Source organism: Oncorhynchus clarkii, chromosome 10 (assembly GCF_045791955.1).
Source record: "Oncorhynchus clarkii lewisi isolate Uvic-CL-2024 chromosome 10, UVic_Ocla_1.0, whole genome shotgun sequence".
Classification (NCBI taxonomy): Eukaryota; Metazoa; Chordata; class Actinopteri; order Salmoniformes; family Salmonidae; genus Oncorhynchus; species Oncorhynchus clarkii.
The window spans coordinates 43,588,613-43,616,402 of NC_092156.1; the positions used below are offsets into that span (position 1 = coordinate 43,588,613).

The 27,790-nt window shown below is 42.5% G+C and overlaps 3 protein-coding genes and 1 pseudogene across 3 annotated transcripts; 2 read left to right on the forward strand and 2 right to left on the reverse strand.

Moving 5' to 3' along the window:
- The first annotated feature begins 9,647 nt into the window (after nt 1–9,647).
- Nucleotides 9,648–11,813, forward strand: LOC139419577 (mitochondrial ribosomal protein L49). The gene is made up of 4 exons (XM_071169548.1): nt 9,648–9,829; nt 10,070–10,220; nt 10,602–10,726; nt 10,924–11,813. The coding sequence occupies exons 1-4, from the start codon at nt 9,719–9,721 to the stop codon at nt 11,068–11,070; spliced, it is 534 nt and encodes a 177-aa protein (XP_071025649.1). The 5' UTR covers nt 9,648–9,718; the 3' UTR covers nt 11,071–11,813.
- Nucleotides 11,814–12,666: 853 nt separating this feature from the next.
- On the forward strand, nt 12,667–14,389 carry LOC139419238 (zinc finger HIT domain-containing protein 2-like; annotated as a pseudogene).
- Nucleotides 14,390–14,411: 22 nt separating this feature from the next.
- Nucleotides 14,412–20,394, reverse strand: LOC139418531 (transmembrane 7 superfamily member 2). Its single transcript, XM_071168073.1, has 11 exons — nt 20,285–20,394; nt 19,820–19,887; nt 19,478–19,674; nt 19,314–19,368; nt 18,781–18,975; nt 18,565–18,668; nt 18,343–18,462; nt 17,981–18,149; nt 17,788–17,868; nt 17,127–17,249; nt 14,412–15,477 (listed from the first exon to the last, which is right to left on the reverse strand). The coding sequence occupies exons 1-11, from the start codon at nt 20,377–20,379 to the stop codon at nt 15,317–15,319; spliced, it is 1,368 nt and encodes a 455-aa protein (XP_071024174.1). The 5' UTR covers nt 20,380–20,394; the 3' UTR covers nt 14,412–15,316.
- A 289-nt stretch (nt 20,395–20,683) lies between these two features.
- On the reverse strand, nt 20,684–27,789 carry LOC139418530 (vacuolar protein sorting-associated protein 51 homolog). Its single transcript, XM_071168072.1, has 11 exons — nt 27,458–27,789; nt 27,103–27,232; nt 26,848–26,994; nt 26,491–26,710; nt 25,118–26,039; nt 24,767–24,982; nt 24,540–24,623; nt 22,938–23,072; nt 22,666–22,787; nt 22,433–22,520; nt 20,684–21,459 (listed from the first exon to the last, which is right to left on the reverse strand). Exons 1-11 carry the CDS (start codon nt 27,647–27,649, stop codon nt 21,199–21,201), a joined length of 2,517 nt encoding a protein of 838 aa, XP_071024173.1. The 5' UTR covers nt 27,650–27,789; the 3' UTR covers nt 20,684–21,198.
- Nucleotide 27,790: the final 1 nt, after the last annotated feature.

Here is a 27,790-nt window from a genome sequence, read left to right on the forward strand (position 1 = left end):
GATGCCCAACTTGCACCTTAAAATGCATTCTGAGGAGAGCCCAGATCCATAAATGAACAGGTTGTAGGTGTCGCAGTTCATGACAAACATAGTTGAAAACAACAAAAGACAGGTCTTCCCTCGCTCTTAGTCTCATCTCTTTGCTGCTGTGTCATGCTGTGAAATATAACACTGAAAAAGCTGGGGAATAGGGACCACATGTTGGTGTGAGGAATGCTACAGATTCTGTTTTTGAGTGATGCACAAACACATGACTATTAATATTATAGAATACTATGACACTTTCTGACAAAAATGTACTAGAACAAAATGAACCATGCAAACAGAGTGGTACGGGATTTAATAAGCCCCAAGCAAACAAAGAATGTACACATGGATGTTCACGCTGAAGCACATAGCACCTTCGGAAAACACGTTGTCACGGCAACGGGAACGGGCATCTGCAAGCGTTACAGTTGCAATCTGAAAGGAAACGGATGGAGGATGGGACAGGGTGGGGATAGGGGTGGATAGAAGTGTCGTTATTGACTGAGCTATCAAGGAGAAAGGGAAGGAGGGAGAAAGAAAGAGGGGTAATGGGATGTGCTGTTGTGTTACACATCTCACTGGGCACACCGGTTGAATCTACGTCGTTTCCACATCATTAAAATGAAATTACGTTGAACCAACGTCGAATAGACGTTGAATTGACATCTGTGGACAGTGGGATAATTCTAAAAGGTCAGAGTGTTATGCCTAGGGCTAACAAATATTTAGGAAAAGAACGACAAAGTAAAAAGGACTGGGTTTTGAAAACTGTCTTGAGACATACATTTGTTTCATTTAATTATCTTAGAAAGCACTATGGATTTTTCATAAAAGTGTATTTATATTTTACTCAATCAAGGAAAAGCAGATCTGTAAGACATCAGATATCTTATGTGTGTAAATTGTGCATAAAAATCTAAGACAAAGTGTATTATCAGTGAACCACCTTCAAACAGTAGCCTACTAAAAATGTTTCAGCGTGTTCTCTGGTTTTAGAATTGCCCAATGTCATCCACTCTTGCAGAGTTAGGTGTCCATTTTAGTCATCCATTCGAGCAGAGTTAGGTGCCCATTTTGGTGCATAATATCACAGTAGGACTGAGTTCCACTATATAATTAGCTGGCACTCAACCCTGACAGCGCTCTCTCTTTGCACTCTACCTGACACTGATGAATAGATATTATCAGCACTTACAGAATCAACACTCAATACACACCCACACACTGTGACTCTCTCTCTCTCTCTCTCTCTCTCACACACACACACTCTTTCTGCCAATGTGCACACAGGTGATTTTCTATAGAAATAGTCAACTAGAACAACAGTATATGACAATGAAGACGCTACTTGACTGACACCTGGTGGTAGAAACTGCACAATTAAGTGCATTACTCACCTAAAAAAAGCTGCACAAAGAAAGGTAGATTCAGGGTTGCCATGTTGGCAGCTTTCCTCAAAAATGTTATACTTGGAAAACAATGTAGTTTTTCGGATACTACTATATTGTACCACTGCCAACATGGCATTTCTCATTTATATTCACACTACCGTTCAAAAGGTTAGGGTCACTTAGAAATGTCCTTGTTTTTGAAAGAAAAGCAAATTTTATATCCCTTAAAATGACATAAAATTGATCAGTAAAATTTTGGAAACGCCTAATCATTCAAGGATTTTTCTTTATTTGGACTATTTTCTAAAGTGTAGAATAATAGTGAAGACATCAAAACTATGACAAAAACACATATGGAATCATGTAGCAAACAAAAAAGTGTTAAACAAATCTGAATATTTTTTCAATTTTAGATTCTCCAAAAATAGCCAGCCTTTGCCTTGATGACAGCTTTGCACACTTTTGGCATTCACTCAACAAGCTTCACCTGGAATGCTTTTCCAACAGTCTTGAAAGAGTTATTCTGAGTTATCCACATATTCTGAGCACTTGTTGGCTGCTTTTCCTTCACTCTGCGGGCCAGCTCATCCCAAACCATCTCAATTGGGTTGAGGTCGGGTGATTGTGGAGGCCGGTCATCTGATGCAGCACTCCATCACTCTCCTTCTTTGTCAAATAGCCCTTACACAGCCTAGACGTGTGTTGGGTCATTGTCCTATTGAAAAACAAATGATAGCCCCACTGTGCGCAAACCAGATGGGATGGCCTATTGCTGCAGAATCTTGTGGTATCCATGCTGGTTAAGTGTGCCTGGAATTCTAAATTAATTATTGACAGTCTCACCAGCAAAGCACCCCCACACCTCCTCCTCCCGTGCTTCACGGTGGGAACCACACATGCAGGGATCATCCATTCACCTACTCTGCATCTCACAAAGACACTGCGGTAAAAACCAAAAATCTCAAATTTGACACATCAGACCAAAGGACAGACTTTCATTGCAGTTCCAACCGCCGTGTGTCTTTGTGAGACGCAGAGTAGGTGAACGGATGATCTCTGCATGTGTAATTCTCACTGTGAAGCATGGAGGAGGAGGTGTGATGGCGTGTGGGTGCTTTGCTGGTGACACTGTCAGTGATTTATTTAGAATTCAAGGCACACTTAACCAGCATTGCTGCCACAGAATTCTGCAGCGATACGCCATCCCATCTGGTTTGCACTTAGTGAGACTATCATTTGTTTTTCAACAGGACAATGACACAACACACCTCCAGGCTCTGTAAAGGCTATTTGACCAAGAAGGAGAGTGATGCAGTGTTGCAGCAGATGACCTGGCCTGCACAACCACTAGACCACCCTCTCAGGCCCCAGAGCCTGAGCAGGGAATTTGAAGTTTCGAATGACTGAAGGAGCGAGAATATACAGTACCAGTCAAAGGTTTGGACATAATAGTACAAATAAAGAAAAACCCTTGAATGAGTACGTGTCCAAACTTTTGACTGGTACTGCATACTATAAAAAATGGTGTCATTTGTGTTGATTATTGTAACCTTTGTCTTCCCCCTTTTGGAATTGACTTTTTATTTTAAAATGTTTCACCCCCGTCCAGTGGGTGGCGACAATACAATTTTTTTGTGTGTAGTTCGCCATTACACTTGAAGAAAAATGGGTCCGTTTTACCGGTTGCATCCATTTCCGGTTTGAGAAACGTTTCAAAACTCTGGTCGAAGAGGTTGGGTCGTCACTATTTACCACAGCCACAAAGTCATAAACCTCGCCTATTAACCCTCCTGCTGTGTTCCGGTCGAATTGGACTGATTTCCAAATTTTCTCTCTGAAAAATGTAGTTCATTTAATCTGACTGTCATAAGGTTTCATGACTTTGTCCACACAGGGCATCTGATCACACAAAATACATTTTGATGATTTTCATAAAATTTGGGGTGTTTATTTATCTTTTGTACATCTGTGGTGTTCCTGGTCAAAAATGACAGGTCATTAGAAATGAATAAGTGAGACTACAATTAGTGTATAAAATTGAGTTCAGGCACATTCCCATTCATCAGATGGACACACTTCCTCTCCCAGACCTGCACATGCATGTGTGTTTGAGCACACACACACACACACACACCTCACTCCCCTTATTGGCTTCCATAGCAACCCCCACAGGAACCTTTCCCCAATAGAATCTTTCCCCCACGGGGAAAGCAAGCAATGCAGGTGTAGAAGCACGGTGGCTAGGAAAAACTCCCTAGAAAGGCCAAAACCTAGGAAGAAACCTAGAGAGGAACCAGGCTGTGAGGGGTGGCCAGTCCTCTTCTGGCTGTGCTGGGTGGATATTATAACAGAACATGGCCAAGCTGTTCAAATGTTCATAAATGACCAGCATGGTCAAATAATAATAATCACAGTAGTTGTCGAGGGTGCAAGAAGTCAGCACCTCAGGGTAAATGTCAGTTGGCTTTTCATAGCCAATCATTGAGAGTATCACTACCGCTCCTGCTGTCTCTAGAGAGTTGAAAACAGCAGGTTTGGGACAGGTAGAACGATAACCCTGAAGGAGCTGCAAAGCTCCACAGCGGAGATTGGAGTATCTGTCCATAGGACCACTTTAAGCCGTACACTCCACAGAGCTGGGCTCGGAGTGGTCAGAGAGAGTGTCCAGAAAAAAATAAGCAAACATGTTTGGTGTTCACCAAAAGGCATGTGGGAGACTCCCCAAACATATGGAAGAAGGTACTCTGGTCAGATGAGACTAAAATTGAGCCTTTTGGCTGAAGTTTTCTGTTTTTTTGTCTTATTTCTTGTTTGTTTCACAATAAAAAATATTTTGCATCTTCAGTGGTAAGCATGTTGTGTAAATCAAATTATACAAACCCCCGAAAAATACATTTTAATTTCAGGTTGTAAGGCAACTAAATAGGACAAATGCCAAGGGGGTGAATACTTTCGCAAGCCACTGTATGTGTTCCTAGCCGCTCGAAAGGTGATGCGCCAAGGTGGGACAACCTCTATGGGAAATGCTTGAAACATGACAGAGAGTATTAAGAGTAAGAACACGGCCTTTGTGTTGGAGGTGCAGTCATAACTCAATATTTTTGTTTCGGGTTTGGCTGCTTGGAGAATTGTTGTCATATCTGATCCAGTCAGGAAATCACACAGGAAGACGTGATGATGCCCTACTGTCAGATATGTTTTTTGAAGGTGTTGAAGTATAATCCATCCTCCCTGTTAGATATGGAACCATGGTCATATCCAAGATCACTTTAGCAGAAAAGAGTGATCTTGGCATACTGGTTGAGATAAGGCCAAAGACTATTCTCATATCATCTGTCAGTGTGACTTGTAAACGTTGTCCAATACATTAAATAAATTGAGAATGTGCATTTGAACTACCTTGTGTTCATGCCAGAGTCCATTTCATCACTGGTTCTTAACCACGACCAGAAGGACAGCCTGTCATACAACTGCTCAATTTTCCCAATGCAATAGAACCATCAAATCGGTGCAGAGTACCACTTTCTTTCCTCACTGAGTTTTATTATATTTAATCACAGTGAATATCAGCCCAATTCCAAATGTAATTCCAAATGACAGAACCTGGTCCAAGTCCATTGCTCACATGTGTGAATGGTCATGTCAATGTTCGACTGGTGAGACACAGCAGACAGGCTTTGGGGGAAATAGTTTGATGAGTTGGTGTTTGGTCCCTCCTTGCTTAATTTTGGTACCACATTCAGAAAGCGCCTGTTATATTGAATCTTTGTTTTAGCCTACCAGTCTTAATTCTTCTCCTGCTTGTCCACCTGTGAGAATGGTTAAAAACAAAGGGTCAGAAGTGTGGCGTCTTCAAAGCAAACTTGCCAGAAATGCAAGTCATGTAGAATATGCCACATTCATTTTAGTAGTTCATTTAATTTCTATTAAACACAAAATCCCACCTTGGGAGTAGGTCCCCTGACATTCCATGCTCTGGCCAAGGAGCTTGGACTGGGATAGGAAAAGGAAATGGGAAAGATGAATCAAAGTAAGCCCCTCCAAATAATCTCTTGAAATAATGGTACACAAATAAATGAATCAGACCTGAATAATTTCAGGTATTTACAGCAATGTTCTAAAAGCTAGATCCTTAGTTGCTACATAATTATTTTTGTAACTTTTAAATGAATGATAAGAAATACAACTTATAAAATGCCCAGCCTGGTCTCAGACTAGATGTAACATAGTAACTATAAATCTGGGACATTCAAATTAGTATGATATATTACATTTAGTATGGTTACATAAGATCGATGGTTACTAAAGGCAAAAACTAAAGTATGGTGGTTTGTCAAGGTGGATGGGTGGCCGAACCCTTTAACCTAACTACTAAACTTAACACTAACCCCTAGCCAAGCTAAACTTAGCCATCTAGTTAGAATTTGTATCATATAATATGTTTTGCAAATTCGTAACATATAATAAGATTTGTAATTCGTAGGTCGGTAGCCAATTGGTTAGAGTATTGGGCCAGTAACCGAAAGGTTGCTAGATCAAATCCTCGAGCTGACAAGGTAAAAATCTGTCGTTCTGCCCCTGAACAAGGCAGTTAACACACTGCTCCCCGGTAGGCCGTCATTGTAAATAAGAATTTGTTCTTAACTGACTTGCCTAGTTAAAAAAAAAAAATATATATATACATATATATATATATCATACAAAATGGGTGATGAACATCCACAAATTAACACATAACATACTAAATGGAGTGTCTTGGATTTACGTACAGAATAATACGAAATACTCTGAGATCAGGTTGCAGTGCTTCTTGAACATCGTTCAACTCCTACCCCATCAGTACCCAAAATGTAAGCTTTTTTTTATTCCAATGTTTGTAAACAAACACTGTATAGCCTCAAAACATGGTTAAAACGATCATTTTTACATCATACTGTAGATAGTCAGTTCTTGCATCCATAGCTGTCAATGAATTTGAGAGTGGTTACAATTCTCCAGGCACATCCCTCAGCTTTGAACCGAAACAGAGCTGGGGTGACCATTTGGTTATTGTTTCAATTAAGGACTAGATTTAATTATTGATGACTTGCCTCCCAATAGTCTGGGGGTAACCTCAAGTGTGCTGAACTCCAGTGCAGACTGGCTGAACACAGCATTGCCCTGCAGGGGCACACCACCTGGTTATCACAGGACAGTCCTTCCAATTCCTCAAAATTGGGGAGAAGGGAAGAAAATAAAGAGCTGAATACCTTTCAATAACCAGTTTTCCATCCAACCATTTAATGCGGATGACTTCGCTGATGCATGGAAAAAGTTGCGACCGGGCTGATGGAAACATGAAATGCTGGTACAATTATATAAATGCCGACAGACAATTTGTTTGTTTGACACGATGGGATCTTTTTATGTCTGTAAAGTGTATTATTCTAGAAATGGAGGTGGAAACTCCTTTATGTGCAAATATTAATATAATATAAATGTATTGAAGTAACAAGTTACACTACATAAGCAAAAGTATGTGGACACCTGCTCGTCTAACATCTCATTCCAAAATCATGGGCATTAATATGGAGTTGGTTCCCCCTTTGCTGCTTTAACAGCCTCCACTCTTGTGGGAAGACTTCCAATTAGATGTTGGAACATTGCTGCGGGGACTTGCTTCCATTCAGCCACAAGAGCATTAGCGAGGTTGGGCACTGATGTTGGGTGATTAGGCCTGGCTCGCAGTCGGCGTTCCAATTCATCACAACGGTGTTCGATGGGGTTGAGGTCAGGGCTCTGTGCAGGCCAGTCAAGTTCTTCCACACCGACCTCGACAAACCATTTCTGTATGGACCTTGCTTTGTTCATGGGGGGCAGTGTAATGCTGAAGCAGGAAAGGGCCTTCCCCAAACTGTCGCCATAAAGTTGGAAGCACCGAATCTTCTAGAATGTCATTGTATGCTGTAGCATTGAGATTTTTCCTTTCACTGGAACTAAGGGGCTTAGCCTGAACCATGAAAAACAGCCCCTGACCATTATTCCTCCTCCAAACTGTACAATTGGCACTATGCATTGGTGCAGGTAGCGTTCTCCTGGCATCCTCCAAACTCAGATTAGTCCGACAGACTGCCAGAAGGTGAAGAGTGATTCATCCCTCCAGAGAACGCGTTTCCTCTACTCCAGAGTCCAATGGCAGTGAGCTTTACAACACTCCAGCCAACACTTAGCATTGCACATGGTGATCTTAGGCTTGTGTGCGGCTGCTCTGCCATGGAAACCAATTTCATAAAGCTCCCGACTAACAGTCATTGTGCTGACCTTGCTTCCAGAGGCAGTTTGGATCTCCGTAGTTAGGGTTGCTAACGATGACAAAGGTGGGCCGTTGTTGCTCCTAGACGTTTCCACTTCACAATAACAGCACTTAGAGTTGACCGGGGCAGCTCTGGCAGGGCAGAAATTTGATGAACTGACTTGTTGGAAAGGTGGCAGCCTATGATGGTGCCACTTTGAAAGTCACTGAGCTCTTCAGTAAGGCCATTCTACTGCCAGTGTGTGTCTATGGAAATGGCATGGCTGTGTGATCGATTTTATACACCTGTCAGCAATGAGTGTGACTAAAATAGCTCAATCCACATACTTTGTACAGTGTACTAATAACAAAGGGACTCAAGTTTCATGATATTTTAAATATCGCCTATTAAGAAGTTGTCCTTGTTGACATTTAAGTCGACAGGAAATATCAAGAGACTCTGGCTAGTCAAATCAAAGTATATTTGTCACGTGCACAGGATACAAGAAGAGTGGAGGCTGCTATAGCAGCAAAGGAGGGACCAACTCCATGTTAAAGCCCATGACAAGCAGGTGTTCACATACTTTCGGTCATGTAGTGTATGTTACAACACAGAGTTTAAATGTATTTTATATCTCACCAAAAAGTTGCAGGTCAGCAAGCGTGCCACCTGTCATCTGGACCAAAAGGCCATATTAGCATGGGCAACACCATTGAGGGCATCCACCATTTTAACACAGGCAGATTTTAATGTAGTCAACTAGGTGGGACTTCCAACTTCATTGGCTGATCCCACCTGGTGACCCTGACCGAGTCATGTCCAACTGGGTCATAAGAAGGGATGAGCCAATCGTGAAGAAGAAAATGAACAACTTTAAAATTAAGATAGCCTCAATTGCTGTCACAGATGCTATAGTGGCACAGATACAAATATGAGTCCTCTATCTTTATGGTCTTGACTAAAGCTGTGTTCAAATACCCATAATAACATACTGTATACTACATACTATAAGTTCATTTTAGTATACTGTAAAGAACGGTATCCTTTCAGTTGAGTGTGCTTTGCCTGTCTACCGGAAGTTGATGCTGTTGCTATGCAAACTACTTGTAAATTCAACCTGGAGAGCCAGAGTACGCTAATTCACAAATTCAAAGATTTCGTTCTTGAGTGTTCAGAGCGCACACTGGATGCTCTGGCGGAGGAGTAGGGTTGTTCCTAGCATTCTGACCTCACAATGGCAGTCAGGCACCCAAGCTAACTGGCTAGCTACTTCCAAACACAAATGAGAGAATAGTTCACTCTGATCATTTGAATCACCCTAGCAGAGCTGGTTAGGCAGTTTATGCAGAGCATTGGTGACTGTAACCGTGTTGCTGGATTCTTCTTGCCGACTTTTACTGATGCGGGCCACATTTAGTTTTTTACATGTATTTTTTTTATTTAACTAGGCAAGTCAGTTAAGAACAAATTCTTATTTACAATGACAGCCTACCACATCCAAACGGTGTTGAGCGTTTGTAAATTCATCAGTTGTTCCTATGAATGATGTGAATAATCAAGTCAATAAATGTTGGGTAGTTAGTTAGATAGCATAAAGTAAATACACTGGCAAGTTCGATGTACTAGTAGCCAACTAACGTTACAGTAGGTAGCTAACATACCCGGTACATACTGCTGTAATGACATGCTATGCGGTTCCTAAGGATAGCGTAGCTTACAAATTGTCAGCCAACATAACGTGTAACGTAATTTACTGTATTACATTGTTCAACATTTTCTTAACATTTGTCATAATTAGTTAAAGCAACGAATTCGTATCTGCTCTCGTTGGACATCGATAACTTGTGGCATGCGAACTATATCCATCCTATCACCAATAAGCATACTATATACTCAATTTACGTCACAAATAGTACTGCTAGTATGAGTATTCGAACACAGTTTACGAATGAAAAGGACGTATTTAACTGCGCATACCTATGACGTTGTATTCTCTGATCCCGCCCACGTGTGGTGGTCAAAAGAAACATGTCGCTTCCCTTCATACACAGATCCGCAATGTTATGCAGAAGATTTAGGGCAAGTTTAAATCTTTACGATCACACGACAAGGATTCCAAATACTACGATAGGGTTACGAGTGAGTTGGCTATTTGATATCAATATATTAATAAAAAATATATTTACATGGCCGAAATGTTGGTCAAATCGAAGTAACAAACGTTAGCTAGCATGAAATCAAGGATGCTAGCTAGCTCGTGTCAATGTCAAGCAATGCGTAATGTGTGGAATTGGGATGGATTGTTTTTTTTTCCATTAATGAGTTATCATGGGTATGCAGTAATACATTTCTCCCTGTCTCTTCCCCTTTCAAAAACAGACATTGTGTAGCTCAGTTGGAGAAGCAAATACTGGGATATTACAATCTACAGAAGAATACAAATTTGTGGAACGACTGATCCCACCTTCACGAGTGCCCATTCCCCCTAAACATGACGGCCCTTCCCCATCTGGCTGGACTCCTCCATCAGGTAAAGCTTGACACCGGAGATTGATAGCTAATTAGCATAGGTAGTCAACTGTCTTCCGTCTGTTTTCCGTAATCAAGCTCTGTAAACGTGCAAATATGGCCAGTTGCAGCCGACAGTATATTTTTCGGTGAAATGAAAGAAGGTCCTTATGCTTCCAAAACCATACCGCTAGTGATTCATGTTAATGTTCAGACTGAGCGTCGGGACTCTTAACACCCCCATCCCATCCCATATACAGAAGACGCCTTTGTCCAATGACTCTTATGTGTAATGGAACTAAGTCATGATCAAAGACTAACCTAGCAGGTGACATTTACTTTATGGTTAACCTCAAATGTTTTTCCATCTTTTCCTTACCCCCTTTAACCCAAAATTGTATAGAGGTACCTCCTGCTTTGCCGTACATGATCCGTCGCTCCCGAATGCACAATGTTCCTGTCTACACAGACCTCACCCATGGCAGCCGCAAGACAACCCTTGTACGCAAGGTTGAAGGGGACATCTGGGTGAGCGAGACAGAATTTCTATGGTTCTTCTGTCAAAACATTTTTGTAACTTTGGCGGAATTGCAAATCAGTATGGATGACTGACTGGAAGTATAAGAGCTTTATATTTATCTAGCAAAACCTGGGTTGAATGTTATGTTTTCCTGTCAATATGCAATTGTTTCCTCCTAATTAATGGTGCTACTTTCTCCCGTCAGGCTCTTGAGAAGGATGTTAAGGAGTACCTGCAACAGCTTACTGGCAAAGCCCTGCCAACACAGGTCAATGAGGTGACCATGACACTTCGGGTCAAAGGTCACTTTGATACAGAGCTGAAGGAGTGGCTGGTGGAGAAAGGATTCTAACTGGACCGCTGGCGAGGGGGTAAACTGTTGCAGAACAGTTGTCAGAGAAGAAGAGTGCATACTTTTCTACATGAAACCCAACAATTTGAAATGAATCCTGTATTGAAATAGAATAGATAATAAAGAGACAGTTGTTTATTTATGTAGATGTGCTCCATGTCAATTATATTTGTATGGAACACTTTATGCTCAGCTGATAAGCATACTTGAAAGTTGAATTATAAAATGGCCATTTCCTATTGGGGGGGGGGGGGGGGCTGCGTTTTATTGCAATAAAATATCACCATTACCTGTTTGTGGTATAGTCAATACTGAAAAATTAATTTACGATTTGGTGTATTACACATTTTTCTTGGCTGTTCATGGTGTGTATATATATATATAGGAAATTATACTTGAGGGAAGTATCTCGAACGATACTGTGATGTTTATGTAGGCAGGTTTCCATTGGCACATGTTTATTCGAAAAAAGCAATGTCAAAAACAAAACAAAAAAATCCTTGCAATGCTCATGGGAACTGCAGATAGTTTTCTGAAGATCGATAATATTTTTATCCGTTCGACAGGTGAATTATTATTTTGTCCAACTTTCTTATTGCGACAAATGATGAAATGTGTTTTCCGAATAGTAATTATTGCCGACATTTGAAGGTACGTGGAGCACGTGATATCACTATAAACTCAATTCCACATTTAATTAAAAATGCCTAATGCTTGCAAATAAACATGTGAAACTATAAAAATATATTTTGACTTTCAAGAATGCCTGAATTGCTTGGCCTCTTCTGGTTGGCTGAAAAGTTACCATGCAATTATTTAAGATCTACAGGAGTGCAAATTTTACCATAGAGTGGACTCATGGCGATCGTTGACATGAAAAATATGGGAAATATTATTATATCCATGCTGGTTTAGGTGGGCTACCAGAGACATGAAACACAGGTGTGAGGGCATACACGCTGGCGCCAATTTATTAATGGGGAATCTTCCTAAATGGGTGATGGAAATACTTGTCATTCGAAACTAGGTTTTTGCGAGAAAAAAAAAAGTTTTATATAGATGTAACGTCATTATGTCCAGCAGTTTATCAACCCAAGATAGTTGAATGGAAACGCACACTAGCAGGCAATTACCGTATCTATTTTGTATGCAAACTTTCTAAATGTTGACAAGTTAAAGGAAACACAGCTTGTGACTGAAACGCACCCCATTTCATAATGCATCTTCCATGTCTGCCAGTTAGTTGCTTTTGCGATCGTTTTACGACGGATATGCGACAAACTCAGAAACCATTTAGGGTAGGAGTTTCTCCAAAGTTAAGTCTCACACTTTTAATTATTTGACAGTTTGAGGTTGATAAAACGCAGAGCTAATTAGAATTACTGTACCATATCGGAATTTGCATGTGTCTGACGATGTACTGATACTTAAGGTACGGCCCCAGTGAACCAAGTTGTCTCTCACGTTGAATGCTGTAAGTGAACTCGGATGCAAAAATATCTTTCCTTCCAGGCAAATTGGACGTTCATCGTTTCACTCAACATTATGACATCCGCATGCAATCAGAATTAGAAACTCATTTACCCACCCAAAATAATGAATCCAATACTTAGACAGAGAATCCCTCCATCCGTGAGGAAATTACTGACTGACATTGGACCAAGGGATCAGCACCGAATGGACTGACACGGAGTCTGATACTATCACTAGAGATGGAACTTCCTGCCAGAGTAATCACCAATAACAGTGATTTTCTGACACCAGCTGCAGGGAAAGAGAATGGAGATGCTGATCATACAGATACCACAAAGCAAAGTGTGCAGGCTGTGCTTATCCAAACCCTCTTGCTATACCTGTCCACAATACAATGAACCCAACTGTGGACTGGAATACTACCGAACTACAAATCATTCCGTGTGCTCAGAGGAATTCTATAAGGAATTTATTTTACAGAAGCTGAACACATGGGAGATACAGAGAGTGGGGGGAGGAAGAAGATGCAGGATATTCTGCTTAGGCTGAAACATGGGGAAGAGGGAGGGATGGAGTGTTTTAAAGGCTGTTGAAGAAATGGGAGGTAGTGAGGAGACAAAGGAAAGAGCACAGGTTATAGAGCTCCTCTCCAGTTTAGCAGAACTTCAGTCATCTAGGGAAGTGGGTGTGGAGGAGATTAAGGACATTTTAACCAAACTCAAATAGTTAGGAGACGAGGATGAAGAAGCAGTGCAGGTGGTTGCTGCAAATATTGGAGACAGTCGCTGCAGACATGGAGAAGGGGACTGAAGAGAGTGAGGAGCTGGACTTTCTGACAGGCTCTCTGGGCTGAATATCGATGCTTTCTCAGAAGAGGCACTGTGGGACCTGTTGAGCAGCCAGGAGAAGTTCAGAAATCTGGTGAAGGGTGGGGCTGTAGGGGCTCTGGTCCCCCTGTGGAAACCCTAGTGGGAGCAGCACCAGGAGGGGGAAAGCCCAGATGGAGCTACTGGAGGAGGAGATGATGCCGCAGGACAGGAAGGGAGCAGTACAAGAGAAGCAGTGAAGACAGATGATGAAGGACAGAAGGGGCATGTTCATCCAGTTGTGAAGAAAGAGTCAAAGTCGAATTGTGGTCATCGCAGATATCGAAGTCAAGGATTCTGGGGAAGGACTTGAGAGTGTGGGTAAATCAGTGAAAGAGCAGGGACAGAGAAAGGGTAAACACAGAAAAGAGGTGAGGAAGGCCAAGGGGACAAAATCAACCTCTAATGTGCTTCCAGTCAATGACAAAATCCCACCTCTGACCTCATCCACCCCCTCTTGTTTGCAATGGCTTGGTCAATGCTCTGTTTGGCAACACCTTCACCCTATGCCTGATGATCAATGGTGACATAGAGTCAGACCTAACTCAGGAGTTCTGCCAGATGGTTCTGACTGTGTCCGAGGCTCTGAGCTCAGGCAGGGTGTTCTCAGCTCCCTTCGGGGGGCCCTTCAGGGAGGGGAGGCAGCCATTTTGTCCAGGGGGTTACTTTGACCGAGAGGACCCCAGCCAGAGCTGTGGAATCCGTGGCTCATATTCTGACTGGGAGAAGTAAGCAGGATGACATTGGATATTGCTTGGCAGCTTTGAGACAACTCCGTACTGTGCTATCCCAGGCCAGGGCAGCTCTGCCCAAAGGGGAAGATGAAGGGGATATGAGAAATAAATATTTGAAATAAGAAATGTGAGTTCTTTCAAGCTTGGGGGTCTGACAATACCCAGGAGGTGAGAAGACTGGCTGCTGAGTTATGGAGAGAGCACAGGAAGGAGGAGGATGAGATGAGTGCTTTGGAGACGAGTTGAAGAACGGAAGAAAAGTGAAGGATGTGTTGATTGAGAATGTTTTAGTATTCTATAACAGCTAATAAAGATACTCACATTTACCCATCTTATTTTCAATTAAAATTCAGGGCCAGACTGGTATTACTTCTTTGCATACAATTTTGTAAACATTTATTCTGACTGCAATTACTATTGTTTATTGGGGTTTTTTGTTGTAAAAATTCACAACAAAGTTATGCAATAACGCTAAGGTAAACTTAAGGCTTCAATTTCAGTTTTGAAATATTAAAGAAACAGGCTAACACTCTTGTCACTCCAAATAACGTCCAACATGACCATTTCAATACATGCATACATTTTCCTGATCATTTGAATATCTTTCAGATCAGTGCTAAAACACCACAGTTGCTGAAATGTGACTCATCTGTTCATTTGAAAAAAAAAAAAGTGTAGGGCTGGTTTCTTGGACAGAGATTAAGCCTACTCCTGTGCTAAAACACACTTTAAATGGAGATTCCCCATTGAGCATGCTTTTTAGTCCAGGACTAGGCTTAATCTGTGTCTGGGAAACCACTCCATAGTGTCCAATCGTGAGGAAGAAAGGAAAGATCAGTATGAAAGCTAATGCTCAAGATTGATCGTGCTTGAGACTCACTAGAAAGACATCACTACTGTGAGCAAATGGTAAAGCCGCTGGGCCAAACTGTCAGCTTGTCTGGCCAGTTTATATAGAGTCAGAAGTGCCATTTTCTCCACAGTCATCATGTGTAAAGTACATATTCATTATTACAGAGAAAAGACAGCATTTCAGTAGTTTTTGTTCAGTCTAGTCTGTTGAGGTTCAGAAAGTGCACTTTATACAACACAGCTGGCCATCATATGCAGTGTACATCCCTTGCATGCTCCCGGGCCCCGGCTCTGCCCTGACTGCTTCGGTCGAAGCTTAGCTCAGTAGATATAGGGGAAGATCCTGTAGGGCACGCGCCTGCAGTAGCTGTCCCAAGCCAGGCCATACTTGACCCTGCAGTGCCTCTCATCACGGGCCTCTCGGTGAATTAACAGGACAGTGAAGTACACAACATAAAAGTAAGGTAGAAGATGGTTGAATCCTGGAACAAGACATACAGTACATAGGATCAGAATACAGTGCTTTCAGAAAGTATTCAGACCCCTTGACATTTTGGTACGTTACAGCCTTATTCTAAAAATGGATCTACACAATCTACACACAATGCCCCACAATAAAAAAGCAAAAAACAGGTTTAGACATTTTTGCAAATGTATTAAAAACATAACAGATACCTTATTCAGACCCTTTGCTATACGGCTCAAAAATTGAGCTCAGGTGCATCCTGTTTCCATTGATCACCATTGATGTTTTAACTTGGAGTCCACATGTGGTACGTTCTATTGATTTGACATGATTTGGAAAGGCACACACCTGTCTTTATAAGGTCCCACAGTTGACAGTGCATGTCAGAGCAAAAACCAAGCCATGAGGTCAAAGGACTTGTCCGTAGAGCTCCGAGACAGGATTGTGTCGAGGCACAGATCTGGGGAAGGGTACCTAAACATTTCTGCAGCATTGAAGGTCCCCAAGAACACAGTGACCTCCATCATTCTTCAAATGGAAGAAGTTTGGAACCACCAAGACTTCCAAGAGCTGGCCACATGGCAAAAATTAGGAATGGGGGGAGAAGGGCATTGGTCAAGGAGGTGACCAAGAACCCAATGGTCACTGACAGAGCTCTAGAGTTCCTATGTGCAGATTGAAGAACCTTTCAGAAAGACAACCATCTCTGCAGCACTCCATCAATCATGCCTTTATGATAGAGTGGCCAGACGGAAGCCATTCCTCAGTCAAAGGCACACGACAGCTCGCTTGGAGTTTGCCAAAAGGCACATAAAGACTCTCAAAACATGAGAAACAAGATTCTCTGGTCTGATGAAACCAAGATTGAACTCTTTGGCCTGAATGCCAAGCGTCACGTCTGGAGGAAAACTGGCACCATCCCTACAGTGAAGCATGGTGGTGGCAGCATCATGCTGTGGGGATGTTTATCAGCGGCAGGGACTGGGAGACTAGTCAGGATCGAGGGAAAGATGAACGGAGCAAAGTACAGAGAGAGCCTTGATGAAAACCTGGTAAAGAGCGCTCAGGACCTAAGACTGGGGGCGAAGTTTCACCTTCCAACCGGACAACAACACTAAGCACACAGCCAAGACAATGCAGGAGTGGCTTCGAGAAAAGTCTTTGAATGTCCTTGAGTGGCCCAGCCAGAGCCCAGACCTGAACCAGATCGAACATGTCTGGAGAGACCTGAAAATAGCTGTGCAGTGACGCTCTCCATCCAACCTGACAGAGCTTGAGAGGATCTGCAGAGAAGAATGGGAAAAACTCCCTAAATATAGGTGTGCCAAGCTTGTAGCATCATACACAAGAAGACTTGAGGCTGTAATTACTGCCAAAGGTTCTTCAACAAAGTACTGAGTAAAGGGTCTGAATACTTATGTAAATAAGATAGTTTTGTTTGTTGTAAAAAATAAATTAAAAAAACATTTAAAAAAACAGTTTTTACTTTGTCATTATGGGGTATTGTATGTAGATCAATGATAATATATATATATATATATATATATATATATATATATATATATCAATTTTAAAATAAGGCTGCAATGTAACAAAATGTGGAAAAAGTCAAGGGGTCTGACGTGCTGGCTGGATGCAGAGAGGGTCTATTTGATCTCTACTTACCACACGGCAGGGACCATGCTAGGGCCATGAGAAGGTCTCCTAGGTAGTTAGGATGGCGTACGAGGCCCCACCAGCCAGACACCAAAAGGCGCTTCCCAGTTGCTGTGGCAATAGTCTCCAGTTCTACAGGCACAGGGGGAAATTATATATATGTTTCTTTCGTTTTGGACGTGGCGTTACCTTTATTGAACTAGGGAAGTCAGTTAAGAACAAATTCGTATTTTCAATGACTGCCTAGGAACAGTGGGTTAACTTCCTTGTTCAACGACAGATTTTATCACCTTGTCAGCTCGGGGATTCGATCTAGCAACCTTTCGTTACTAGTCCAACACGTTAACCACTAGGCTACCTGCCGCCCCATTTGAGAGAGATCAGATTGCAAATTATTCACACTCCATCTGCTCTTTCTGTTGGGGCCAGATTCGACTCTGTGTTGCCTCCTACCGTCCACTGTATTCATTATGCACTTTGTTCCATTATGTAAAACAAAATTTGAAACAGCCAGTAATAAAGATGTCATCAGAGAGATGGCCCAATTCTATCCATCCTCTCAATCCTCTCAAAACTGTTAAACTGATTTAAGAAAAGTGTATTAATTCCAAACTAAAAATGTGTGGAAGTTGCCATGCCAGGAAATCGAATCAAGAAGTTGAATACGAACTTGAAACACTGGGATGCGTAGGGTCCCGTCTGAATTGGTTCTTCTGGGAGTTTGATTTTCTGAAGATATAATACCCAGCACCTAATGACAAGAGATAAAAAAACATTCCATTAATAAGGGGACAAACAAATATAACAAATCTTTAAGTGAAGAATGCACACTTTCCCACCCCACATCTTAAAACATGATTTACCATTCAATGTGACTATAGCTGTGGCTCCTAGAGGACTAAGGGACTGTGGGTGCACAACCAGGAAGGCAGCTTGCAGGCTGTACGTAAAGGGAACCCAGGCCAGGTCCCCAAAGACCAACATAAACCCAAAGCCATCATGCACTATGTCCATGGTGGTCAGCACAGCCTCCTGCAACATCACAGAGAGAGCATCAGTCAAGAAAATATATTCCACTGTCAAATGAAACATACAGCACTGCAGAAATGTAATGAATTTTAGGGCTCAATATACATCTGCAGTGTAACACCACAACACATTAAATTGGCATCACTCTGTTATACCACTGTTATTTCCTAGCTATTCCTATGGACTGTCCTCTCACCTCATTCCACAGAGCATCCGCCACGTAGAGCAGCTGGAAGCCGTTGACCAGTATCATGGCCAGGGAGGCGGAGTCCCGTAGCTCCACCTCTTTCATTAGCATCCCAAAGTTAATCACCACCTAATTGGAAGAGAGTATGTTGGATCAGATTTTTTTTTACATATCAACACAATTATATTTTACTTCATATAATATAGTCACCCTTGCTCCATTTCCACTCACCCAGCCAATCAGACCTGGTCTCAGCTCACAAAAATACTTCAGATCAAAGCTTCCAATCCGCGGGTTCAGCTCTCGTCCCATAAAAAAATCATACAGGGGGTTTCCTGTGTGAGATATAGCAGGCGTGAGCCTATACAGGAAAACCTGTAATGCATTTTGATGTATGTTGTTTACTTGATATTTTATGTTACTTCTCTCATCCTGCACCACCCTTACCTGTGTTTCCCCCCTGGGCGAGGGCATGGTGAGGGGCCCAGAAGGAGGATATGTAGAGGTAGAGGGAGAGGAGGAATGACACCCCAATAGCACACACTGCCAGGGGCAACAACAGCTCAAAGAGATACCCCAGAGGCATCCCCAGCCATAGTGACAATGTCAACAGCACAGCTGTGATGCAAAGGGCATGAAAACCTGTAGAGGGAGAGAGAAATAGAGAAAGATAGAAACAGAGCTAGAAAGGGTGAGGGAGCAGGTGGGAGGGATAGATACAATAGATAATTAGTTGGGAGAAGGAATCACACAAAAAAAATAAGTTGAGTTTGTACTGAGTAGCTTGCAACAAGATAAATCATTGTGGACTAATGGCCTGCATAGCTCAAGATCAATGACACCTGCAGTAGATGAAAGGAAAACATAACCAGTTAACTCTTCGCATCCAGCTCAAAGCAAACCTGCCTAAAATTGAAACTGTACACATTGGAACACACTACTTCAAAGCTTTATTTCTGCACCCGCCAACCCTACAGTACCGTTTATGGGGTACTTGAGTCTTGAGCCATCTTTTAGCACCATCCCCTCAGACACCTGCAGGTAAGACAGAGATTTGTGTATCAGCCAAACCTCACATGACAACGTAGTCAAGAGACAAGGACTCCAGAACTCAAAGGTATTCATAATGAACAGCTCGTCTCACCTTCCCCATAGGCAGCAGGTAAAATAAGCTCTGGAGGGCCATCCAGCCCAGTATGAGAACAGGGGCCAGAGGGTCCCATAGCTGGGCTGTGGGGGGCAGGACAGGGGGCCACTGGAGCACGCTGGCCACAGGGGAGCGACATACACAGAGCAGGTAAAGTACCGTCAGGGGCAAGAAGACAGGTATACAGGTGGCACCTTCAAGGGGGAAGAGGAAGAGAGACCAAGGAAGTGAAGTTGGTGAGAAGAGAATGGGTGGGAAATGGGATTGCAATATGCCAATTTAAAACTGAACATGCAAAATGTGTTTTCTTTTTAATAAAGCAAATAAACTTCAACTCACCCAAAGTCCCCCCAAATTCCTTTTCTGCTTGTGGGGATTTTTGTTTGTTGAACTTCATTATCTGTCTCCTGTGAAAATGTTACGAGGAGGACACTGGTAGAGTGCATGCTCAAGACAAATGTGTATAGGTTGCAATAACGACCTTTATCTCATATTCTCTGAATGAACTGGACTAGTATAGACTCTAGTGACTACTATAATGTCCTACTTTATTGTTGATGTTGAGAAATAAAAACATAACTCTGCCATAGTTATTCTATAGTTATTCTCTAGCGTAACGAGGATACGATTCGGTTGAATGACACAATGTAGACATACTACAACATAGACAGGTTACATCACAGAAAAACAATTCCATGCGCATTAATAGATAGCAGCTAAAGAGAACATTTTTGCGTTGGACGTAAACCAAGAACATTAAAAGGTTTTTTTTCCCAACATCGCATAATTTATAGCGTCACTCACCTGTATTCCTCATGTATACTCACGCCAAACAACAAGTACAGTGCGACGATAAGAACGCGTGCGTAGAACTGCCCCCAAAGATACCCCCCTGACATGACCCATCTCTAAACCAATGGGATTAAGCCATGGTCATCAGAAGAGCATGGAGAGGGGAGCGTTAAACCAATCAAATTTACGCTGGGGCGGTGACCACATATATCATAGGGCCGAGAAAAGTGATGGTCAAATTTAATGTACACCTTTTTACTCTATAGCGCTCTAATTGGTTGCTAGAGACTGAACTCTTGCTTATGACGTGAGAAAGTACTCACGCAACACATACGCAAACATTATTTCCATAATTGATTCAAAGTATGATGATTAATCAATCATGAATCAAAATGAATTGAAACAAAGTTATTACTTAGAATACTGACACTTTATATAACATACTTTACAGGGATGATTAATTGTAACATAAGTATTATAATTTAAATTGCAAGATTAAGTGTGCAAAGGGAAAACAATTGAAATACAAATAATTGAGATCATGTCCTTGAATTTAAAATGCAGAATTACGTGTGCAAATTGAGATCACATGTCCTTGAAGGCAGGAGGCACAACTCTGCTTTACATCCTTTATGAGTTAGATTTTTTAAATTCAAATCATATTACCATATGATAATGTTTGTAATTACTAATCAAATTAATATAGATGCATCCCACCCAAACATCACATCATTCATAGTAACCTCAATCCCCCTCCTGACCCACATTTACATCATGGGAATCGAGAGTATCAAGAAAAAGCCCTCTTTGTCCAATCTTCAATGTTCAGTTAACTTCAAGGCTTTTTTTTGGTTTTAACCTGTTACACACTCTTCAATTCCAATATCACATTTCACCAGTTCCTCAACCAATGTGATCTCTGGCCTTTAACCTCTCTCACAGATGACCTCAATCACGCTCTGCTCCATGGGAGCGGGGTCCAGGCAGCGGTGGGCAGTGCTGCCAACTATCTCGTCGAGTAGGAAGTGGACCAGGTTTTCATCGGAGACAAAGCGCCACAGATACATCTGCAGGTAGTTGCAGTCAACCTGGATCTGCTGCAGGCCGTAATGACCAAAGGTACGCAGGCGGACACACTCCAGGAACGTCTTCAGACTGATCTTTATGATCCCTGTCAACACAGAGACCTGAGAGAGGAGATTAAGACTGTCAAATTGGGAGGTGTAAGAGAGTCTCTATGCAAGGGGTCTCCAACATTTATAGCATGAAAGCTACTTTAAAAAAAAAATGCTACTCATTTTTTTATTTTTTTTATAGCTTTCAAATAGGCACATTCTTCTCTTCTCCTCTACCCTGCAACTCTTCACCAGGCCCTTGTTGTAAAAGAGATGCGTTTCCTGGTCAAATAATGGTTAATAAAGGGCCCCATAAAATTATCCATTGTATTTTCCCAGATTCAGTTCTGTTTTCCCTTTTTTATTTTATTTTTAACTCTCAATATTACAATTATTTATAGAGAAACAATGAAAATGGATGTTCTGAGTCCATGTTAATTCTCAAATCACATCCGAAGACCAATTTTAAGGTCTGATATATAATTTTTTTTAATAACAATGTTTTGATTTGAGTGCAATTCCCCTTTAATTGTGCATTTCATTGCTCAGTCTAGCAATGTTTCTGTTAGGCCGACTGCTGCAACTTGTCATGGCCGAGTTTGCAAAACAATGGCCACCCAATTGCTACAAATAGTTATGATATCTGTCAGGTAAGCCTACTTTGCAGTCAACGACCTTCTCAATCAAATGTTATCATTACTGGCATCGCTAACTGGCTACTTACAGAGTGAGCATAGACAAATGAGTGCACCAAACAGACAGAAATGCAATATTTCTGGAAATTAATTGGCAGATATTGTGTTACATTTGGATTTTAAAGCCAAGAGGCGCTAAACATGGGTGGGATAATGTCAATGTTGCTTTGATTGGATAGTAGCCGGGATCTTTATGTTAATGACAGATTGCGATGGAACACCTGAAAAAAAATTGCCTGTACTTTTAGAATTGCTTTGCGAGCTACTCATAGGTGGGCAGCGAGCTAACGGTTGAAGACCCCTACTCTAGGCCCTAAGCTACCAGAGCTCTGTGACCCCTCCCTACCCACTTTGTTAAACTCCACAGGACTGAAGATGTCGATCCGCTCAGAGAAGAGCTTGTGTATATTACTCAGGAAATTGGTATCCATAGCAGCACTGCAAGGAGACAAAAACCATTCATAAGCCATTAGGAAAGATAGCAGAGGCAGGATCAGTCTAAACATCCACACATTGTGATGCAGTATTAATGTATTGTGTTGTTATGAAAGGGTTGTGTGGTAGGCGACTGTAGTTCTGGTACCTGGGTGTGTAGCTGGGGGCGTAGCGGGTTTGCTGCCTAGAGCCGCTGTAGACAGAGAAGGTCCTTTTGCTGGAGTCACTGCTGTGGGCTTTCCTCGTCCCCTCCTCATAGAGAAGACTCACCTGTAGGGCAACACAAGGAGAGACAGATCAGGGGAGGGAGTAAAGCTGTTTAGATTCCTAGCACTGATGATGCTTTTGTCCACTCACATTCATGCAGTGATTAGAGTTTTCCTACATTCCAAAAGGTTTTATATAGATAACAGACATTACCTGCACATCAATGGAGGTGGTGTCCTCCACCACTCTCTTCATCACAGCACGGACATTCCGTGGCTCGATGGTGTTGACCCAGTCTCGAGTCTCCACACTCTTTCTCAGCATCTGGGATATGATCAGGCCCTGAACCTATCAAACAACAAGAGAGAAGGGGTCAGCTTTGAAATAGAAGGAATAGGCCTGAAATGGCCAGTCGCAGCAACAGTAATTGGTTGGTAAAGTGGGAAAATGTATACAGTGCCTTCAGAAAGTATTCCTACCCCTCGACTTATTCCACATTTTGTCATGTTACTGCCTGAATTCAAAATGGATTAAATATATATTTTTTTATATATATTTTTTTCTCACCCATCTACACACAATACCCCATAATGAAGTCAAAACATGTTTTCAGACATTTTCAGAAGTATTCACACCCCTGAGTCAATACATGTTAGAATCACCTTTGGCAGCGATTACAGCTGTGATTCTTTCTGGGTAAGTCTCTAAGAGCTTTGACACCTGGATTGTACATTATTTACAAATTCTTTTCAATATTCTTCAACCTCAAATTTGTTGTTGATCATTGCTACACAACCATTTTCCGGTTTTGCCATAGATTTTCAAGCAGATTTAAATCATAACTGTAACTCAGCCATTCAGGAACATTCACTGTCTTCTTGGTAAGCAACTCCAGTGTAGATTTGTCCTTGTGTTTTAGGTTATTGTCTTGCTGAAAGGTGAATTCATCTCCCAGTGTCTGTTTTTATCCTGAAAACCTACCCAGTCCTTAACGATTGCAAGCATACCCATAACATGATGCAGCCAACACCACCATGCTTGAAAATATGGAGAGTGGTACTGAGTAATGTGTTGTATTTGCCCAAAACATAACTTTTTGTCCTGAACACAAAGTTAATTGCTTTTTGTTGTTGAAAACGGGATGCATGTAAGTGTAATTAATAACTTCACCGTGCTCAAAGGGATATTCAATGTCTGCTTTTTATTTTTAACAATAGGTGCCCTTCTTTGCAAGGCATTGGAAAACCTCCCTGATCTTTGTGGTTGAATCTGTGTTTGAAATTCACTGCTCAACTGAGGGACCTTGTAAGTGCGGGGTACAGAGATGAGTCATTCAAAAATGTTAAACACTGTTATTGCACACAGAATGAGTCCATGCAGCTTATTGTGACATGTTAAGAAAATGTTTCCTCCTGAACTTATTTAGGCTTACCATAATAAAGGGGTTGAATACTTATTGACTTAACATTTACTTTTTTTTACATGTTAGTCATTTAGCAGACACTTTTATCCAGAGCGACCTACAGTAGTGAGTGCATACATTTTCATACGGGTTCCCCGTGGGAATCGAACCCGCAACCATGGCGTTGCAAGTGCCATGCCCTACTGAGCTACACATTTCAGCTTTTCATTTTAAAGGAATATGTAAAAATGTCAAACAACATAATTCCACTTTGACATTATACGGTATTGTATGTAGGCCGGTGACCCCCAAAAATATCTCAATGTAATCCATTTTAAATTCCGGCTGTAACAAAACTAAACTAAACGTGGAAAAAGTCAAGGGGTGTGAATACTTTCTGAAGGCACTTTCACCTTAACATAATGGTTCAGTAGCTTCTGTGCTGCCTCTCTGGCCTCTCCACATAAAGCTGCGACTGCAGTTACAGGAGAACGATGCTGTGAAAACGAGAGAAACATGAGGATATAACAGCATGTGATACACATTTCTCATGACTAAAGAGGACCTATTATTTGGATAGATACTCTTACATTCCCATCGACAGCGTTGAAGAAGTGTTCAGTCTCATTGGCATATTTACCTGCACGAGGAACTGCTCGTCTGTGAGGGTGAGGATGTAGGTGATGGTGGAGGTTTCATACTCCAGGCAGAGGCGTGACAGCAGCAGGAGGAGGGCAGGGGGTGTAGAGCCGCCCCTGTCTCCCGCACTCTCACAGAACTGACGTGAGGACTGGCACACAAACTTAATAAAGTTAACCACAAGGCTCTCACGCACACCCTGGCTGCAAAACTCCCCCTGAAATAGAGAGGTGAAAGAGAGTTGTCAATGACATAAATAGCATACCAAATTCAGAGAATAAGGCAAACTATCAGAGCAACTCACAAACTGAGGGACACAACTAACCCACAAAAGCATCAGTATTAATCTCACCTTGAAGTAAGGCTTATTGGAGAAGGTGATGTCCTTTGCGGTGAAGAGGTGCACTGATGCCAGCACTGACTTGATCTGATTGAGAATGGAGGCAGACAGAGAGGAGAGGAGCTCTGGCAGGCTGGCGGGAGCATCTTTCCCAGTGGCTGGTCCCGCCAGATGAGAGCCCCCTCCAGCTGAGCTTCCACCCAGCCGAGGGGCTGCCAGGGCCTGCCTCACGTCTCTCAGGCTGTCCAGGTAGAACCTCTGCAGGGCTGCCAGGTACTGCTTGATCCTCTCCCTGGCTGCTCGCACCACGATCTCAGTCCCTTGGCTGGGCACAGCAGATCCAGGCAGCAGTTTGGCCACGGCCTGGAGCCTGCGGTGGAAACGGTCCAGAGCCCGGACCAGAAGAGAGTTGTCTCCAACACTTTTCTCCTCCTGTATCCTCCTCTCCACCAGCAAGAAGTAGCAGGTGGCCATGGCATCCACGAAAGCATGCAGCTTGCCAATAGCCATATGGGGGATGTTTTTGGAGGCCAGCTCACCCTCTTGTGGACGGTTGACAAACAACTCTTGGTACGAGGCAATGACCAAGCAAAGGCTGCTGACGAATTCATTGCAACCTCTGTCTATGAATTCCAGAATATCAGTCCTTGAGCTGGAAGAGAGGAAGGGATTGCCTGGAGAGGTGGGGTCAGTGGGAGATCCAGCAGTGGGTGCAGCTGACAGTCTGCGGGCAGGGCCAATGGAGGGATCTATCACTGATGTGGGTCCAGAGGACAATGGTGGTCTTAGCTCCGCCTCCAGTCCTCGGAGGTTTGCTTCCAGTCGTGACTGGGCGTGGATCAGGAACTTGTCACACAGTTCCTCTGCTGGCTCATCCAGCTGCAGCAGAAGCTCCACACACTCTGAAAGGTCCTTCGCACTCGAACCTCCATCTCTGCAAACACCAAGCAGAGGTAAGGCATCCATGCAGAGGCATAATGTATTATTACTATAGAATATGAACTAGAAATGAAAATTCAAAGAACATTGTTTTGCAGCCATACTAATCTCAGTTAACACAGAACTAAAGTCTCAGGTAATTGGTCAGCGTCTTCATTAAGTTCTGGGTCCATACATGTTAAGAGAAGAGATTTAAAAAAATGCTAGAAGGACCGGAACGAGGATCTCCACCCTTTTTTTTTGCAATTTAGGTGCTGAATGTCCCCTCCACTTCTGAAATTCAAATGATGCGAACGCCTGCGAAATCATGATTTGTCCAAATCGCCAGTGAGGAAAAACCAAACACCGGATCTACTGCTGCTCCTTATCCTACGCATCCCATTCAGTCCCGACAGATTCTCTCAGTTTGCATGCAGAATCTTTCCACAAGTGACTACTTCTCCTACCTGAACTTCTGCCTAAGCTCCTGTGCCAGCTTGTCCATGATGGCATGACAGTCATCCTGGATGCCCCTGAAGGAGGGCATGTGGCTGTACTGCTGCAGCACGCAGCGGGCACGACGATGGGAGCTCACCGCCTGGGAATAAGCCTGTAGCTCCAGACACTTATTCAGCCTGGCAGGCAGCTCAAACAGGAACTGCAGCTTTCGAAGGAGAGTGTGGACTCCTGGGTGGGGGGAGGGAGAGAGGAAAAGTTTGAACAAGTAATCTGACAATGATAGGTATATGACCAACAAATACAATTTGTTATTTAGTTTTCATTTCAGGCGATGGAGGCGTGTCACCACAGGTTTCATTACGAACCTGACAGTTTGGTTATCTGTGCATGCTGGTCCTGAAGAGTCCCACTGATGTGTGCACTGAACTCTGTGATAGCAGCCATGTTAGTAGAGAGACAATCCATTTCGTCCTCCATCTTCTTAAAATCATTCTTCATTTTTCTGATTGTGTCTAGTGGAAGATGAGGGCATTCATTCATTACATGGTATGTATACTGAACAGTGAGTGACGCAAACATGATATCCAATGCATCGCATACACTGTCCCCTATTTGCTTACCTGTGGCAGAGATGAACTTGTTGTAGTTCTCATACACCAATGTCTGCATGTCACTGTCCAAGGAGCGGATCTGTTTCACCATGCAGGTCTCCTGGTCCATCAGCTCTCCAAGGGAACATTCTCTCCTAAGCTGCAGCCACCAATGACATAAAAGGTCAGTTTTGAAGACAAGACAACTAACAGACATCACTGAGTGACAGTACTTCCTGGGTGACTGACGCCAATGCCAGATAAGCAGTTGGCATTGGCTCTTGTACAGAAAATAATCGTTTGCCTCTGGATTTCATTTGTTGTCTTATGTTCAATGAATAGCTAACTATATGTGTGGCATCCAGACACACAAATGGGATTTTACCTTATTGAGATACACCTCAGGATCGAAATGCGTGCCGTTTATATCGCAAGGATTCATCGACTCTGCTTGATCCACGGTCTTTCCTTCCTCGTTCAACCCATAATAGAGCTTCAACATACCGTGCACTCGGCGCTTCCGCGCTGGGTCGGAGTCAGGTGGTGTGGTGGCCGTAGCACAAATATCCCCGTCCATTTAAACTGAATACCAGCGAAATTGTTATGAATTGCAGGACAGACCAAAGAACAGCTAAATGTAACCGCCAGCTAAACAGAAAACCAGCTATTCGCCACTAAAGCAAACAGAGAAGTTCCCGTACATGTCCCGATGAGAAGC